At 39.8% G+C, this 19,698-nt stretch overlaps 1 protein-coding gene across 1 annotated transcript in view; it reads right to left on the bottom strand.

The window, feature by feature from the left end:
- Window positions 1-12,594: 12,594 nt before the first annotated feature.
- The window catches only part of LOC126257532 (uncharacterized protein ZC84.1-like), a 118,283-nt gene continuing 111,179 nt past the window's right edge, over window positions 12,595-19,698 (bottom strand). Inside the window, exons 4-5 of the mRNA XM_049955574.1 lie at window positions 18,851-18,979; window positions 12,595-14,613 (exon numbers count right to left, since the gene is read on the bottom strand). Of these exons, the coding sequence (XP_049811531.1) occupies window positions 14,531-14,613; window positions 18,851-18,979 (212 nt within the window). The 3' untranslated portion in view covers window positions 12,595-14,530. The remainder of the gene's footprint in view (window positions 14,614-18,850; window positions 18,980-19,698) is intronic.

The following is a 19,698-nucleotide window of genomic DNA, read 5'->3' as shown; positions in this document are numbered from 1 at the left end:
GTTTGTTCTCTGGTAATATCTTTTTGTTAACAATAATTGGAATATGGCATTTAAAACTTGTTTTCATTCTGTAAAACAACAAACCTCTCAATTCTCCACTTTCAATTAAATCATGCTGTTAATTTCTGTCCATTTAAGTTTTGTTTGGTAACTGAACAATCAAGTGCCTTAAACACTCCAACATTAGTTATTTTTGAAAAAAGAGACAGCATTGGTCGTATATTTTTTACTATTGCAAAATCGATTTTCTGTCATTGAGTGACCATCTTCAGTGCTATATTGTATAACTTAAATTGAGATGCACTGTTGTCACTAAGCTTACGGCAATCACATAGACTGAAGATGGTCACTCAGTGACAGAAAATCGATTTTGCAATAGTAAAAAATATACGAGCAATGCTGTCTCTTTTTTCAAGTATACCTGTTATCTGGTCGTAGTGCACAAGACAACATGGAGTCGCCAATCAATTAGTTATTTTATTATTAAAATTTCAAGCATGCATCTTTCTTTAAAGTCCAATTGACATTTCACAAAATAATTTCTTTTGTATGAACTTTATCAATCATGCAGTCATTTGTCACTAAGTGCTCTGTAAGCCAACAATGACCTATTAGCCTGAAACTATCACTCTGTCAATTAAAATCAATGAGTATAATTTCATCTGAAGAAAAAATAATCATCATTTACAATAATTTGAATTACGAACAAGAATAGTTGCACCCCTCTTTTTTTCGCTTATGGAGTGGATCTTTTTGTTTGAAAGTGTGTGATCTGGAAGAGTAATCAAAGTGAAAGGAGTCACTTCAAGTGATGACCATCTATCAGGACCTAAATGCGATTTTGTTGAGTTTCCTATATTACACATTAATTTTACAGCCATGTTATTAAAAATATAATTTTATTTTCATATTTTACATGTGTGGTCAATGAGACAACATGGTTTGTAGAAAGGAAAAAAAGGAGCAATAAATATGAAATGGAAAGGAATAATCCAAATAATTTTTTTTATAATACAGATATATTGGCTAGAATCTGAAATACATCACCACACATAAGTAAGAATATCATTGTTTATGCCTGTGCCCATGTATACTATGAAATTTTTGTCAGTCTGATAGACAGTCAAGGCCCATAATATACCTCAAATCTAGTTGTTCAAATATGTTAATAAATTACGATATTTATAAAATTAACATCAGCAATGTGACTCAGTTTGTGCTCAGTGCAGGAAATATGGGATAGCAGTATTACTTTGTTTCTTCAGAATGATAATTTCTTGTGGAAAATTGCCACTTTGAGTCAATACAGCTTGTATATTGCTATTTAAAATAGAAATACGACAGTTATTAATAAAATTTCAGCCATCTGTGGCTGAATATATATATCCCATTTAGCTGGACAAACAATCATTTAGGGTGGTCAAGATAAATGGGACACCCCATATATATATATATATATATATATATATATATATATATATATATATATATATATATATATCCCATTTATCTTGAGCGCCCTAAATAACCGTTTGTCCAGATGCAAATTAAAATACACTCCTGGAAATGGAAAAAAGAACACATTGACACCGGTGTGTCAGACCCACCATACTTGCTCCAGACACTGCGAGAGGGCTGTACAAGCAATGATCACACGCACGGCACAGTGGACACACCAGGAACCGCGGTGTTGGCCGTCGAATGGCGCTAGCTGCGCAGCATTTGTGCACCGCCGCCGTCAGTGTCAGCCAGTTTGCCGTGGCATACGGAGCTCCATCGCAGTCTTTAACACTGGTAGCATGCCGCGACAGCGTGGACGTGAACCGTATGTGCAGTTGACGGACTTTGAGCGAGGGCGTATAGTGGGCATGCGGGAGGCCGGGTGGACGTACCGCCGAATTGCTCAACACGTGGGGCGTGAGGTCTCCACAGTACATCGATGTTGTCGCCAGTGGTCGGCGGAAGGTGCACGTGCCCGTCGACCTGGGACCGGACCGCAGCGACGCACGGATGCACGCCAAGACCGTAGGATCCTACGCAGTGCCGTAGGGGACCGCACCGCCACTTCCCAGCAAATTAGGGACACTGTTGCTCCTGGGGTATCGGCGAGGACCATTCGCAACCGTCTCCATGAAGCTGGGCTACGGTCCCGCACACCGTTAGGCCGTCTTCCGCTCACGCCCCAACATCGTGCAGCCCGCCTCCAGTGGTGTAGCGACAGGCGTGAATGGAGGGACGAATGGAGACGTGTCGTCTTCAGCGATGAGAGTCGCTTCTGCCTTGGTGCCAATGATGGTCGTATGCGTGTTTGGCGCCGTGCAGGTGAGCGCCACAATCAGGACTGCATACGACCGAGGCACATAGGGCCAACACCCGGCATCATGGTGTGGGGAGCGATCTCCTACACTGGCCGTACACCACTGGTGATCGTCGAGGGGACACTGAATAGTGCACGGTACATCCAAACCGTCATCGAACCCATCGTTCTACCATTCCTAGACCGGCAAGGGAACTTGCTGTTCCAACAGGACAATGCACGTCCGCATGTATCCCGTGCCACCCAACGTGCTCTAGAAGGTGTAAGTCAACTACCCTGGCCAGCAAGATCTCCGGATCTGTCCCCCATTGAGCATGTTTGGGACTGGATGAAGCGTCGTCTCACGCGGTCTGCACGTCCAGCACGAACGCTGGTCCAACTGAGGCGCCAGGTGGAAATGGCATGGCAAGCCGTTCCACAGGACTACATCCAGCATCTCTACGATCGTCTCCATGGGAGAATAGCAGCCTGCATTGCTGCGAAAGGTGGATATACACTGTACTAGTGCCGACATTGTGCATGTTCTGTTGCCTGTGTCTATGTGCCTGTGGTTCTGTCAGTGTGATCATGTGATGTATCTGACCCCAGGAATGTGTCAATAAAGTTTCCCCTTCCTGGGACAATGAATTCACGGTGTTCTTATTTCAATTTCCAGGAGTGTATATATGGGGTCTCACCTAACTCTGCCACGTCACATATCTCTGGAACAACAATAGACATTCAAAAATGGTTTTCACCAGCATAAACGTATGGCAGGGGCTTAGGAAACCAAATACATGCGAAATTTTAAAATGTAAACAAATACTATTTTCAACACAGGCTTGTGTATTTTTAAATGGGTATCCCCTATTATTTCGTATGAAGTCAATAGCGTGAAAAATCACATAAATAATGGCATTGGTTGCACCGAAATACGTCAGTTACATCCAGAGAAATTGTGATGCGAAGTTGACGCTTGAAATAAACGAAGCGCACAACTTGCGCACGTCCTGAGACTCAAGTGTACACCTCACGCTGCTGGTGTCAGGGGCTCACACAATGGAAAGGTATGCATAATCCACGAAAATAAACAAGTAACACATCTAACGTAAAGTTACGTTTTTCAAATTGTAAATGTATGTTTAATGTAGTGAAATGACAACTAGAGTTACAATTAGAGATAACACACTTGAATTCACTTCGCTAAACACGTTTACTAGTTACCTGTCGCCCACAGAAACTGTATTGTTGTGCATTACATACAGCATAGAAAATACACCCACATCTTGACCAATGAAACTGTGTCACATCAACATATGTTCGAAGTGCCGTCCATATGCATCAATACACGTTTGCAGACGGGCAGCGAGAGAGCATTGCACAGATTGTAGAGTTTCTACAGATATTGCCGCATACGCCGCAGTAATACGATGTTCCATATTCTCTACTGTCGTTGGGGGTTCTTGATACACTCTGTCTCTCACTGCACCCCAGAGAAAGAAGTCTAATGGTGTCAAGTCGGGGGACCATGCTGGCCATCGCACAGTACCTCCCCGCCCCATCCACCTATTTGGAAATGTCACATCTAGAACGTATCTGGCAACTTTTGCATTGTGTGCGAGGCATCCATAATATTGGAACCACATTGATAGACGAGTTTCCAATCTTAGATCCTCCATGAGGTGCGCTAGTGTGTGTTGAAAAAATGATGCATATCGCTGTCCATTCAACGTTGCACGATAAAAATAGGGACCTACACTACAGTTAGCAATGATACCGCACCAAACATTGTCACTCCACTGTCATTGATGAGCAGCTTGGTGAATCCAGTGGGGATTTGCAAGGACTAGATTCACATTACCATGATTTGTAAATGAAGCCTCGTCTGTATTCCTTGGTAATACTGGATTATCTTGCAACTGCTGAAGTGCAAAACGACAGAGTGTAATGCGGGATTCAAAGTCATTCCCATACAGTTCTTGGTGCAGTGAGATATGGAACGGATGAAAGCGATGCCAATGCAAGATTCTGCACACACTACTGTGGTTATTACCTACACCTCGTGCAATTGTCGTACGCCCACCTGAGAATTGTGCGCTACAGCAGCCAGAACAGCAATTTCGTTTCCATTGCCAGTCGCTGGCATTGTACGTCGACGTTTTGTGGGAGCCCAGCTTCCTGTTTCCGCGAGTGTCTTGCAGATGTTGCCAATGGTTCGACGTGACCGACAAGGCCGATCTGCGTAGCGTTCAACATACAGTGTCACAGCTGCGGTGGCATTTCTGTGACATTCGCCATAAATTAAAATAATATCTAGTTTTTCTTCATTACTGAAGACCGGCATACCGACTAGATGACGGCAAATGTAACAAGCCACAAGAAAACAGGTTTTAATGTGGCAACGTATGTGAATTACGTTAAAGTATGAGAGCAATTCAGTAGACCAGATTAGGAGACACTTGTACACTGAAGGTAGAGAGTGCCATGGTGATATTTGTATGTTTACGGAAGGATACAGGCGCCAGTGCAGGCAACCCCTGCTCTGAGCACAGTACTATATGAAATGCATTACGTGAGAAACTGTGACGCAGTTGCTATCCTTTACAAGCCACATATTTCAGAACTTATGAGGTTTAGAAACGTGAAACCAAATATGTTACTGTTAATTGTACCTCTAGTTGTCATTTCGCAACAATAAACATTATGCGCAGGACATCCATTATTCTGACACCGCATTATTTGACACATTACGTGAGGTGGACCGGTTCAAGTAAGGTACAGCTCAAGAAGGGGCTAAACTATCCCCCTTTAGGACTGCCATCAATGAAATCTGGGCCAATGATGTGTTCTCATACAATTCCACACCGTACATTAACACTCCACTGACGCAGTACGTCATTCCCACGCCCGGGTTCCCGGGTTCGATTCCCGGCGGGGTCAGGGATTTTCTCTGCCTCGTGATGACTGGGTGTTGTGTGCTGTCCTTAGGTTAGTTAGGTTTAAGTAGTTCTAAGTTCTAGGGGACTGATGACCATAGATGTTAAGTCCCATAGTGCTCAGAGCCATTTGAACCATTTTTGAGCAGTACGTCAATGACATCACGATTACCGGCAGCTTGAGATGCACGCTTCAGTCTCAGGGCGTGCGCTAGCTGTGTGATTCATTTGTTTCAAGCGTCAAATTCGCTTCGTAATTTCTCAGGATGTAATTGATGTATTGTGATGCAACTAACCACGTTATTTTTGTGATTTTTCATGCTATTGATTGCATACGGCCGGCCGGTGTGGCCGTGCGGTTAAAGGCGCTTCAGTCTGGAACCGCGTGACCGCTACGGTCGCAGGTTCGAATCCTGCCTCGGGCATGGATGTGTGTGATGTCCTTAGGTTAGTTAGGTTTAATTAGTTCTAGGCGACTGATGACCTCAGAAGTTAAGTCGCATAGTGCTGAGAGCCATCTGATTGCATACGAAATAATACGGGGTGTCCTTTAAAAATACACAAGTTTGAGTTGAAAATAGTACTTATTTACATTTTACAATTTTGCATAGTATTTGGTTTCCTAAGCTGCTGCCGTACGTTCATGCTGGTCAAAACAGTTTTTGGATATCTATTGTTGTTCCAGAGATATTTCAGGTGGCAGAGTTAGGTGAGACACCATATATATATATGTGTGTGTGAGTGTGTGTGTGTGCTTGTGTGATAATTTAGGAGTGTAGTGTAGAAACAGTTATCAAGTTGATACCTGTAGAAGTTCATAGACTTGGGTGTAGTAATATTTGGCTTATGTAGACTTTGAACAATCTTGTGTGGAACTAATTCTAGTTCTTATCTAGGAAACGGGTACTACAGTCAGTCATAGTTGTTTTATCTTTCCTGTATTCTGATACAAGTGTTGTACATGCAGAGACACTTTTGAAAATGAACTATGGTGTCCCAAACCTTCATTAAATAGAATACGTCCATGGCACTGTGTAGCCCTGTAAAATTCAGACCAAAATGTCACACTCTCATAAATATGTGAATAGTTGTGAGTTAGTGTTCTTGTTTCCAATGTCTTTGATGCACAGGTTTTATACCAGTCTCTGTTCTCTGAAAATTGAAGGGCTTATTTCAATAGTGGTACAAGTCCATTTTTGTTCATATTGAGATACACAGTCCTAAAGTTAAATGAGCGCTGAAAAATCTGCAGTTGAGATACCAGAAATATTCAAGCATATGGCTTCCTGCAAGAGATGAACCTTTCTTTCTGTTTGTTTGGCTCATTAATTTCAGAAGCATTATAGACTGAAAATTGGAGGTAATGGACTTGTACCACTATTGAAATAAGCCCTTCAATTGTTCCCTTTGTGAAATACAGATATACCCCGTGTGGTTGGGCCACCCTCTCCCCAAGGGGAGTGGCGTGTTAAACGGCGTTCGCGTCGCACGAGGCGGAGGGTCAATGTGGAGGCTGGCCGTGTGGCATCGCCCGCTCTGCCTGTGAGTGGACATGTGGCCGCTCCTTCATCAAGGTCAGAGCTGGCACACGGGGGGAGCGGTTTATTAGTGACTGGGAGCTCCAATGTTATCCGGGTGATAGAGCCCCTTAGGGAAATAACGAAAAGGTTGGGGAAGAAGGCCAGTGTTCACTTTGTCTGTTTGTGGGGGGGGGGGGGGGTCTGATCCGAGATGTGGATGAGGCCCTGCCGACGGCGATAGAGAGCACTGGGTGTACCCGACTGCAAATTGTTGCTCATGTCGGCACCAATGACTCCTGCCGACTGGGTTCAGAGGTCATCGTCAGTTCGTACATGTGGTTGGCGGAGATGCTGAAGGCAGAAAGCCTCGCTCGCAGGGTGGAAGCTAAGCTAACTATTTGTAGCGTCGTTCCCAGAACCGATCGCGGTCCTCTGGTTTGGAGCTGAGTGGAAGGCTTAAACCAGAGGCTCAGACGATTCTGCGGAGATCTGGGGTGAAAATTTCTCGACCTACGCTATCGGGTGGAGGAATGTAGGGTACCCCTGAATAAGTCAGGCACGCACTACACGCAGGAAAACGCAACAGAGAATGAGACTATTAATGTGGTAATAGTAAACTGCAGGAGCGTCTATAGAAAGGTCCCAGAACTGCTCTCATTAACAAACGGTCACAATGCCCACATAGTACTAGGGACGGAAAGTTGGCTGAAACCAGACGTAAACAGTAATGAAATCCTAAACTCAGATTGGAATATATACCGCAGAGACAGGCTGGACAGTGAAGTGAGAGGCGTTTTATAGCGATAAAAAGTGCAATAGTATAAAAGGAAATTGACAGAGATCCGAAATGTGAAATAATTCGGGTGAAGATCACGGTTAAAGCAGACTCAAACATGGTAATTGGATGTCTCTACAGGCCCCCTGGCTCAGCAGCTGTTGTGGCCGGACAACTGAAAGAAAATTTGGAAAATATTTTGAGTAGATTTCCCGATCATGTTACAGTTTTGGGTGGAGTTTTTAATTTACCAGATATAGACTGGGAGACTCAAACGTTTATAACGGGTGGTAGGGACAAAGAATCCAGTGAAATTTTTTTAAGTGCATTATCTGAAAACTACCTTGAGCAGTTAAACAGAGAACCGACTCGTGGCGATAACATATTAGACCTTCTGGTGACAAACAACCCGAACTATTTGAAACAGTTACCGCAGAACAGAGAATCAGCGATCATAAAGGGGTTACACCATCGGTGATTTCAGCTGTAAATACAAATATTAAAAAAGGTAGGAAGATTTTTCTGTTTAGCAAAAGTGACAAAAAGCAGATTTCAGAGTACTTGACAGCTCAGCACAAAACTTTTATCTCAAGTACATATAGTGTTGACGATCTGGACAAAGTTCAAAACCATCGTACAATATGCATTAGATGAGAATGTACAAAGCAAGATCGTAAGAGATTGAAAAAGAGCCACCGTGGTACAACAACCGAGTTAGAAAACTGCTACTGAAGCAAAGGGAACTTCACAGCAAATATAAACATAGCCAATGCCTTGCAGACAAACAAAAATCACACGAAGCGAAATGTAGTGTGAGGAGGGCTATGCGAGAGGCGTTCAACAAATAGGAAAGTAAAGTTCTATGTACTGACTTGGCAGAAAATCCTAAGAAATTTTGGTCTTATGTCAAAGCGGTAAGTGGATCAAAACAAAATGTCCAGACACTCTGTGACCAAAATGGTACTGAAACAGAAGATTACAGACTAAGGGCCGAAATACTAAATGTCTTTTTCCAAAGCTGTTTCACAGAGGAAGACTGCACTGGAGTTCCTTCTCTAGATTGTCGTACAGATGACAAAATGGTAGATATCGAAATAGATGACAGAGAGATAGAAAAGCAACTAAAATCGCTCAAAAGAGGAAAGGCCGCTGGACCTGACGGGATACCAGTTCGATTTTACACAGAGTACGGGAAGGAACTTGCCCCCCCTTCTTGCAGCGGTGTACCATAGGTTTCTAGAAGTGCGTAGCGTTCCAAAAGATTGGAAAAGGGCACAGGTCAACCCCGTTGTCAAGAAGGGACGTCGAACAGATGTACGGAACTATAGACCTATATCTCTAACGGCGATCAGTTGTAGAATTTTGGAACACGTATTATGTTCGAGTATAATGACTTTTCTGGAGACTAGAAATCTACTCTGTAGGAATCAGCATGGGTTTCGAAAAAGACGATCGTGTGAAACCCAGCTCGCGCTATTCGTCCATGAGACTCAGAGGGCCCAGGTAGATGCCGTGTATCTTGACGTCGGCAAGGCGTTTGATACAATTCCCCACAGTCCTTTAATGAACAGAGTAAGAGCATATGGACTATCAGACCAATTGTGTGATTGGACTGAAGAGTTCCTACATAACAGAACGCAGCATGTCATTCTCAATGGAGAGAAGTCTTCCGAAGTAAGAGTGATTTCAGGTGTGCCGCAGAGGAATGTCGTAGGACTGTTGCATTCACTTAACATCGGAAGTTCACTGAGGCTTTTTGCAGATGATGCTGTAGTATATCGAATGTAGTAACAATGGAAAATTGTACTGAAATGCAGGAGGATCTGCAACGAATTGTCGCATGGTGCAGGGAATGGCAATTGAATCTCAATGTAGACAAGTGTAATGTGCTGTGAATACATAGAAGGAAAGATCCTTTATCATTTAGCTACAATATAGCAGGTCAGCAACTGGAAGCAGTTAATTCCACAAATTATCTGGGAGTAGGCATTAGGAGTGATTTAAAATGGAATGACCATATAAAATTAATCGCCGGTAAAGCAGGTGCCAAACTGAGATTCATTGGAAGAATCCTAAGGAAATGCAGTCCGAAAACAAAGGAAGTAGGTTACAGTACACTTGTTCGCCCACTGTTTGAATACTGCTCACCAGTGTGGGATCCGTACCAGATGGGGTTGATAGAACAGATAGAGAAGATCCAACGGAGAGCAGCGCGCTTCGTTACAGGATCATTTAGTAATTGTGAAAGCGTTACGGAAATGATAGATAAATTCCAGTTGGAAACTCTGCAAGAGAGACGCTCAGTAGCTCGGTAAGGGCTTTTGTTGAACTTTCGAGAAAATACCTTCTCCGAGGAGTCAAGCAGTATATTGCTCAATCCTACATATGTCTCGCGAAGAGACCATGAGGATAAAATCAGAGAGATTTTAGTCCACACAGAGGCATACCGACCATCTTTCTTTCCACGAACAATACGAGACTGGAATAGAAGGGAGAACCGATAGAGGTACTCAAGGTACCCACAGCCACACACCGTCAGGTGGCTTACGGAGTATGGATGTAGATGTAGAACATTAGATTGTCCACAATGAGATTTTCACTCTGCAGCGGAGTGTGCACTGTTATGAAACTTCCTGTCAAATTAAAACTGTGTGGCGGACCGAGACTCGAACTCTGGACCTTTGCATTTCGCGGGCAAGTGCTCTACCATCTGAGCTACCCAAGCACGATTCACGACCCGTCCTCACAGCTTCAATTCTGCCAGTACCTCGTCTCCTATCTCCCAAACTTCACAGAAGCTCTTTTGCTTACCTTCCAGTGAAGTACAGACACTACCAGAGATTAAAGCGTAAAACATTTGCTGAACAGAAGTAGCTTTATGCTCTTCGTTTATTAGTTTTAGAATAAGTTACCTTTTCGCTGTTATCCTGTCCTGGTTTTAAGACGTGTTGTGCCATTTCTTACTGATAAAACTGGGTTAAATAATGAAAGTGATTTTGAAGCAGAGCGATTTCTTCTTTTGTGATACCATGGGTCCTAGCTCCTGAAATTCTTACTATTATTTTACTTTTATGCAGAGAATTTAGATGGAGGCGACGATCTTCACGGCGACACTGCTCAACAATGGAGGTACGTGAATGTGTTCATTTTTTTCCTTTCGTGACCGCTGCCGTCAATTTCAATATATTTGCAGCGTCATTCAGAACCTGCAGTCTTTCTTTTCATTTAATTTCGAAGTGCACGCATTTACGTTCTACGATGTATAAATGCATTTAACTGTAATTCTTTTTATCCAGGCCACGGGGGATGATTGCATTCAAAATGTGCGTGCCTCTATCCCGTTCGTATGTTCATATTCATTTGAGTGTGTACAAGCGTAACTATATTTAAGACTCATTTCCTACACAGTATTAACGCTTTTTTGACCACTCATTCGCGAATGTACGTGCCCCCTTATTTCATGTAGTCAATCGGTCGTATTTTTTAATAACATTATTTGTAATATTCAGTGGCTTAGCTTCCGCAATTGATCTTTGCCTGTGATGCAACAGCACTTCACGCGAAATGTTTATTAAGTGACATCCACAATAACTTTTATTTCAAAATTTCGACGACCGACTGAATAACGATTTTTCTAACTATAACAATAGCAAAACATAATAATATAAGAGGACGCATTACAGCTCCTAATTATGGAGCCATAAGATTCAGAGTGATATAGTATCAAATATTAGGAAATATGTGAGCAACTTAGGGCAGGATTTTCTATATTTTCATTTATCAAGTATTGCCGTACTTCATTTGTACAGTAGTAGTTGAAATTAAATGACTTGCAAAGGAAAATCACCAATTTTTTATCAACAAATTGAAAAAAATGTATAATTAATTTTTTGTCTCTGATATGTTCATGTCTGAAGTCCTGTTACACAAAGAAATTCCCACACTGTAGATAAAGTGATGCATGGTGTAATTTGATAATTTGTTTTCTCCATTTGAAGGGGCACAGTTTTGCAACAGTCCATTTCAAGTTGATGGAAGCATATGGCAAAATATGCATCATCATGTGATGGAGTTTTTATGTGGCATAGAGACTTGAAGTTTCATCAAACAAGTCTGAGCTACAAAAAATGAAGGGGCAAACCATCTCTGTGAATAACCAGGAATTACAAGAAAAGTAGAGTCCTTGGTGCTCAAAGGCCAGTTTAGCAAAATTTGCGCGGTAGTGAAAAAAAGTGACAGTCAATCATGACCAAGTTTTCAACATCTTGCACGACATTTTGTGCTTGACAAAGGTTGCCATCAATTGGGTTCAGTGACTGCTCACAATCATTCAAGAAATCTGCAGAACTTTGTCAGCAGTGGAAATGCTGCAGCTGTGTGAAACCAATCCAGAGGACTTCTTTAGCTGCATACTTGCCACAGACAAATGTTGTGTGTATAACAGTGACCCCAAGATAAAGAAGCAGAGTAGGCAGTGGAAGCATGTGAATGCACTACTGCTGAAACAGGCAAAGACACATCCATCATTAAACAAGTTAATTCTATGTTTTGGAACTGCCATAATATCACATTAACAGATTACAGTTGCAAGGGAAAACCATTGCAAGGGTATGCTACTGAAATCCTCCATGAGAGTATGGAAGGGGTTGTTTATTGTTCCATGACAACCCTTAGCTCATTGTGTACAATTTCAGTCATAACTTTTACTTCTTTGGGATCTCAAATTATGTTTGAACCTCCTTTTGGCAACGCACCCAGTGAATTCTTCCTCATTCCTTGGATGAAGAAAACATTGTATGGCAGATGTTTCCAGAATGATATTCAAGGTGGAATATGTTCTGAGCAGCTGTAATTCAAATTCAACAATTGCAATCTTTGCCAAGTCATTCAAAGATAGAAAATGTGTTCCATTAAGGACGAATATAGGGAGAAGGTCTAACATCATAAATCAGTTTCATGGTCACAGATAGAGTTTTTCAAATAATGATTTAAATTTTTTTTACTGTCCTATGTAATATTTAAAATATTAGGTTGTCCTCTAGAATATGACAGAAATGATACAAAACATTTTTACAACTAGCATATAATAAATATATTTGTACTTGTTGAAATTATCAAGTAGTGGATACACAACAATATACAGAATGTGTAGAAGATGTGGTTCAATAATTTTACACAGTACACTGCTGTCTGTATGAGAAATTATCTTTCTTGATAACACTAAACTCCAAAATAATAATGTTGAGCTTACAAGTACCTAGGTGCAACGTGTCTACAGTTGTAATTACAAGATATTGCCACCAAATTTATTTCATAATTTTAGATGTTGCAGTTTTATGTATCACTTATGAATCAAATATAATATTCTTTTTAGATATCAAAAGGAAGACATTGGTAAACGGCATAGGCACAGAAATAGCAAAAATGTAATAATTTTAAATTATGAGAAATTCACCACTTGATATTGTATATATGATTTATAGTATTTCTTCCCATATATTTCCTTAGATCAGTTTGTCAATATCATACGGAAATGTGATTTCTTACAAATTCTAACTTCTTAAATTTAACACTGAGTATTTGTTATAATACATGAACTTTGTTCCCTTTATTTACTGTTGAAATAAAACTAACTTTTTACAGTATTTAAATAAGCCTTGATAATGACTCAAATGATCACAGACTTGTCCTTATTATGTAAAATATTTTATAAACAAATAATGGAAAACAAATTTGTGACACATGGTTCCCTCATTCCCTAAAGCCTATTTTTCTATGAATTTTTGTAGCAAGCTGAATAAGTCACAAAACTGATTAGATCTCTCAAAAATACACAAATTCTGCAAATTCTTAGAGCAGATTACCACCAGTAATATTTTTTTACCTGCTGTCAGTAACTATTCAAGTCTTGATTATGTAAGAAGATCAGCTCAATAAATTTGTTTTGAGGCCCAATGTTACTCCGTCATGAAAAAATTTGACCAAACAAAATTTTTATCAGGAAAATGATAAATGTGTACATGAAACCATTTACATAGACACATGACTACATCACTAACAAGCTTAAACATATCAGTAACACAAGAAGGTATACAGGAGACAATGAAAAGAAATAAGAAATATACATGCAATAATTAGCTGTGAATGCAAGAACTCAATTTAAACAGAGATGAAACAGAACTACTAAGTGTAGCTATGGGACATTGGTGAAGCACCACCTTCTACACATTAGGAAAAAATTAGTTGATAAAGGAAAATATATTTTTGGAATGGACTAGCATATTGTCAAAATAGTTACATACTTTGGTATCACAACTAGAACATCAGGGATGAAAACACTGAAAATGAAAATCTGTGGCTCAGTGTTTACATAAAAAACATTTATGTACTAGGAAAGAATTTAGAAAAAAGATAGATTCAATATAAAAGAAACAAAAAGGCATGTATAATAAATAAGGTACTTGCTATATGACAGTTATAAAGCTGGACCAAAGTGATGAATAGATAATGACTAATATTGATTGAATAAAATTATGAAAAATAAAAACTGAGCAACAACAAAAGTGATATAGTAACACCTCTTAATAGTAACCAACAACTTCAGTTGCATTGAGCTACATATTTTATTCATGCAATTAAATTAAATATTATTTGTTGTGGGTAATAGCAGTTTGCATTACAACTCCATTACAAAATGTACAATTTTGTGTAGAAAAACTAGAAGTTTTTAAATTCTTCTATATTTATTCTGTGGTTTGTGGCAGTGACTAGTAACAAATACGTGGCTATAAACTTTGTGACAATATACAAATCACACATATTTCTTTACAAACAACAGTTACATGCTCTGTTAAACTCAGAGCCAATAAAAAGTCTGTATCACACCAAACACTTTGAATAGTCCAAATTCTTTTCAGTACCTCCACAAAATTTCAAACAACATTTTGGAGCATTCTTGTACACTGATTTATCTCACATTCCAGTGCTGGGAAACATTACTGCATCACAATAGTGGAAGTAAGGAGACTAATATCAGCAAAAGTGAAGACAGCAGTTGAGTACTTGAACTGTCCAGTCCAACATAATCTGAAACAATAATGAGCACAAAGTAGTAAAGTCATTTAAAATGGAATCTTTATAACACACTTATAAATATGTGCTTCTATGATTTAGTATAGGTTTCTGTTTCTAGTATATGACATTCTTTTCAAATTTGCATTGTGTGATATGGTTACTTAAAATAAAGATAACTGCAATATCTGTTTCTTCCTTTGACATCTTCTCCCCCACTGGACAACACAAACATCTACAACACCGCATATGCAAGCTGCTCTAAGTCGATAGGAGCAGCTATACAATACAGTAATAATTATATTAGTAAGATTAACATATGAGTTTAATGATGGACAGTACAATAAATAAAAAAATAAAAACAAAAATAAAAGTCGGCAATATTGCCATTACTAGTGGATGACTATATTACTCACTAGCAGAAAATGGAAAATAACCACCTTCACACATATCACTTAGAAAATAACAATATATGCATTGGACACAAGAAGAGAGTTCAAAGTACTATGGCACTGAGTAATAAATGTCAAGCCTATGACAGTTGTATATGAATTTCTGAAAGAATTGTGTTGCTCAAATCATTATACAGTGATAATAAACATTGTAGTCCAGCAAGCTGGATGTAAAACATCGAGTTACTTAAAGATTCAGTATGTCATCTTAGTTTGAGTGGTGAAACTGACACCAGATGTTCTACAAAGATTAAGGACTTATTGTTTGATTGCACAATATTGATTTTTGATACAGTACAGAAGATTGATGAAGATGAAAGATCCATTTACTCCTTCAACTGATGAGCTAGTCAAAATTTTCCAGAAAATGAAAACAAGAAGTCTTTTAAGTTGCAGAAATAGCTATAATTTGTTTCTTTTATTGATCTCTCTATATCTTATTTTGGGGGACCATTCGTCCTTCGTTGAGTGGATCCACATATATGAATTATATGGGTAATCTGAGGCACTTTGTTTCAGTGGCCACAGATGGCTTTTATGTATAGTATTTCCATTACACAGACTTCTTATAAACTGAAATAAACGAAGATTGTGCATTAGTGAGTTCTGTGTAGAAACTCCACTAACGAATCAGTGGTTCATTGTCGTCCCACAAACCGTATTGAACGTTAACACCCTGCCCCTGTGGCTATTTCCACGACACCATACTTATTTCCAGCTGCAAATACCATGACTTGGCCATATCCCATGGACAACAGCATTACTTACAACAATATCAGCAGCAATACAAATATTATCACTGCTTTACAACTCAGGACTCCTTGCACCAAGAATAAAAACATCAAGAAAGTGCACCCTATATTGTTGAAAGATCAACAATTGTAAGAAACAGTTTGTGCTATAGGCATACAAGAAGGAAAAGTACTGTATTTTCCAAATGAAGAATTAACTATGAAGAAAATTTTGTATATTATGGATGCAAAACTGTCGAATGTTGATTAAAAATGAAATGATTTTTCACCTATTTTAAAAACAATCTATTTGTTTTTGTACACAGATAATTTTTAATGTGGGTAAGATGTGGGTCCAAGAAGCAAAATACCAGTCAAAGCAGTGGGTGAAAAGACCAGGTGAAGTCTATTTCATCTGCTGAAGGTCATGGGTCGTGCTTCCAGGGACTAATAAGCAAGCTTAGTAATAGAAGTGAATGAAGAAACATACCTGAGATAAAGCTTGATAAGCAACATGATAAATATTCTTCAGTGTTACGCACATGCTGACACAGCTGCTTCATATATGAGAATACTTAGGGATTTGAAGCACGAATTAATGAGTGAAAAGCATCGTCTGGATCATAATTTTTTTGCTGTAATTGAAGACCAGTCTCGATTTGACTAGCAGAGTCAACTTTTAAGCTGGGAAAAGGAAAAATGAGCTATGACAACATAAGTATTACAGAAGTACAGGACTATAAATATTAGTGACATGGTATTACAAATAACCCTTCAATATATCTATACCTAGTGCTGTAATGTGCAATTTGTCAGTAGTGGTTTAAATGTGACACGACACTAAATAAAAATGTGGAGCAGATGGACTGGGGAACATTACAGAGCCAGTCATGTGACAAGTATAGCAATTAATGGACAGTACTTTGACTCAATGTAAAGAACATACTTCCATCATATAATAAAGAGCATTATTAAAATCGAGAATCTGTAAAATTAATACATATGAATGAGTTGTTACAAGATAAAAGTAAAAATACAAGTCTTGAAAACAACACGACAGTAAATTGAACATGTCATAAGCCAGAAAGTGAGAAGTTAACAAACTCATCTCATTTGCATTAATTTGAGTTCTCCATCTGTTAAAATACCACCTGAAAAGCTTGCGTTGATTTAAAAAAAATAAAAATACCTGTGACTGATATAATAGTGGCACACAATACTGGCCACTCTGTTTCTCCCACACTATTACGTTGCCTCTCCTTTTTAATACCTAACTCTAATACTGTTTGCTGGAAGTTCTGGCTGCTTTTGTAACTAGACTCCTTTAACAATTTTAACTTAAATCAAATAAAAAGTCCTAAGTTTTTTAATTTTCCTATGAACGCAAGTTCTTCAAACTGTGTTTTAACACATGAAGAAATGAAATATGCATATTAGATGTGTTGTATGAATACACAAGAAAATCTACAACGTGCAGTTTACTGTGATGTTGTTTGTTACACTTTTTTTGCTTTTGTCTTGTAAAAAATCGTTCCTACTGAAATGTATTAGGTCTACGTATTTCTGATTTTAATTATTCTCTTTGTTTTGTGATGGAAGAACCTTCTTTGCACTAAATCAATGTACTAGCAACGACTTTTGCACATGTCACGTGATTGACTACGTAACCTGCCTCATTGCATTCTCTGTACATTTTCACATAGTTTTATGTCACATTCAAACCACTATTGCCAAGCTGCGCCTCGTAGCGCTAAATAAGAATAAGTTCACGCTGTTTTAATGATATTTGTAGTAACATTGTCGGTACTATTTATGGCGTTATTCTTATGCAATTTTTACGTTGTTTTGACTCATTATGTGTTACGGCACCTTAGTTCATGCTGTTTTAATGATATTTGTAGTTACATTGTCGTCATTATTTATGGCGTTATTCTTATGCAATTTTTATGTTGTCTTGACTCATTATTTGTTACGCCACCTTAGATCTGAAGATGATGTGCCAGAACGAAATCAGCTATTAAAAAAATACTGATTCAGACGGCTTTTTCATTCATTATACCAAGTACCGGGAAATTTGGTGACAAAGTATGCCCAATGCAACAGTGAAATTCGAGCAAGAACCGCTATGCCCAAAACTGTATTCAATAAAAAGAGGAATCTGCTGACGAGCAAGTTAAGCTTGGAATTAAGGAAGAAACTGGTGAAGTGTTACATTTGGAGGATTGTGCTGTACGCAGCAGAGACGTGGACCATGAGAAGCCCGCGCGGAATTAGCGGAGCGGTCTAGGGCGCTTCAGGCAAGGACTGTGCGGCTAGTCCCGGCGGAGGTTCGAGTCCTCCCTCGGGCTGGGTTTGTGTGTTTGTCCGTAGGATAATTTAGGTTAAGTAGTGTGTAAGCTTAGGGACTGATGGCCTTAGCAGTTAAGTCCCATAAGATTTCACACACATTTGAACATTTGACCATGAGAAAAAAGGGAAAAAGTCTTGAAAGTTTTGAAATATGGTGCTGGAGAAGAATGTAGAAGATCAAGTGGACCGATAGGGTGACGAATAACGATGTACTGAGGACATTAGGAAAGAAGAGAGACAATCTGAATACAATTCTTCATAGGAAGACCAACTGGATCGGACACATATTTAAACATGGACGGCTCATACACGAGGTCATTGAAGGGAAAATTAAAGGAATGGTAGGACCAGAAAAAAGAAGAATTCAGTTTCTGGATGACATGGAAGATGGAAAGAGATAGAGCACACTGAAGGAAGAAGATGAAGAAGTGGAACATTGATATCAGAAATTCTCCGTACGAGGACACTGACGAGCCATTAAGCAGAATACTACATAATAATAATATCCCAACGAAGATCACGGTTTCCTGAGATATGTCGTCAATGATGAAGTACGAGCTGCTATGGTATCTAACGCATTCGCCAGATTTGGCCTGTAAGATGACTGCGCTGAATACGAACAATTTTTTTCTTGCTTTAGAAACGTCATCGTTCCCTGCCTGACAGAGACAACTTATTGTTTCCCTGACAACTGTACTTTGCATGGCAGCCCGTACTTACCGTCTGGGTCGACAATGCACTGGCGGTGGCGCTCGTAGGCGAACCCCTTGCAGACGCAGCTGCCCGTTTCGCACACCATGTTCTTGCCGCACTGCGCCGTCAGCTCGCACGCTTCCCGCAGCTTCACCCCTGTAAACGAGGCAACCTCATTAAACACAGCCCGTTTCTCACTTCCACCACGCCGTACTTGTTATCTACACTACTGGCCATTAAAATTGCTACACCACGAAGATAACGTGCTACAGACGCGAAATTTAACCGACAGGAAGAAGATGCTGTGATATGCAAATGATTAGCTTTCCAGAGCATTCACACAAGCTTGGCGCCAGTGGCGACACCTACAACGTGCTGACATGGGGAAAGTTTCCAACCGATTTCTCATACACGAACAGCAGTTGACCGGCATTGCCTGGTGAAACGTTGTTGTTATGTCTTGTGTAAGGAGGAGAAATGAGTACCATCACGTTTCCGACTTCGATAAAGGTCGGATTGTAGCCTATCGCGATTGCGGTTTATCGTATCGCGACATTGCTGCTCGCGTTGGTCGAGATCCAATGACTGTTAGCAGAATATGGAATCGGTGGCTTCAGGAGGGTAATACGGAACGCCGTGCTGCATCCCAATGGCCTCGTATCACTAGCAGTCGAGATGACAGGCATCTTATCCGCATGGCTGCAACAGATCGTGCAGCCACGTCTCGATCCCTGAGTCAACAGGCAATTATCCGAATGAGACGGAAATCTGTAGATGTGATGTACATGTACGGAAGTACAAATTATTAAAATATGAGAATAATTGTATCATTTATTCAAAAGAAACATCGTTATAAACTGACCAAGTCAGTGACG

This window comes from Schistocerca nitens, chromosome 1 (assembly GCF_023898315.1).
Source record: "Schistocerca nitens isolate TAMUIC-IGC-003100 chromosome 1, iqSchNite1.1, whole genome shotgun sequence".
Lineage (NCBI taxonomy): Eukaryota > Metazoa > Arthropoda > Insecta > Orthoptera > Acrididae > Schistocerca > Schistocerca nitens.
The sequence above is the reverse complement of the archived record's forward strand: the minus strand, read 5'-3'. Positions and strand labels throughout refer to the sequence as shown.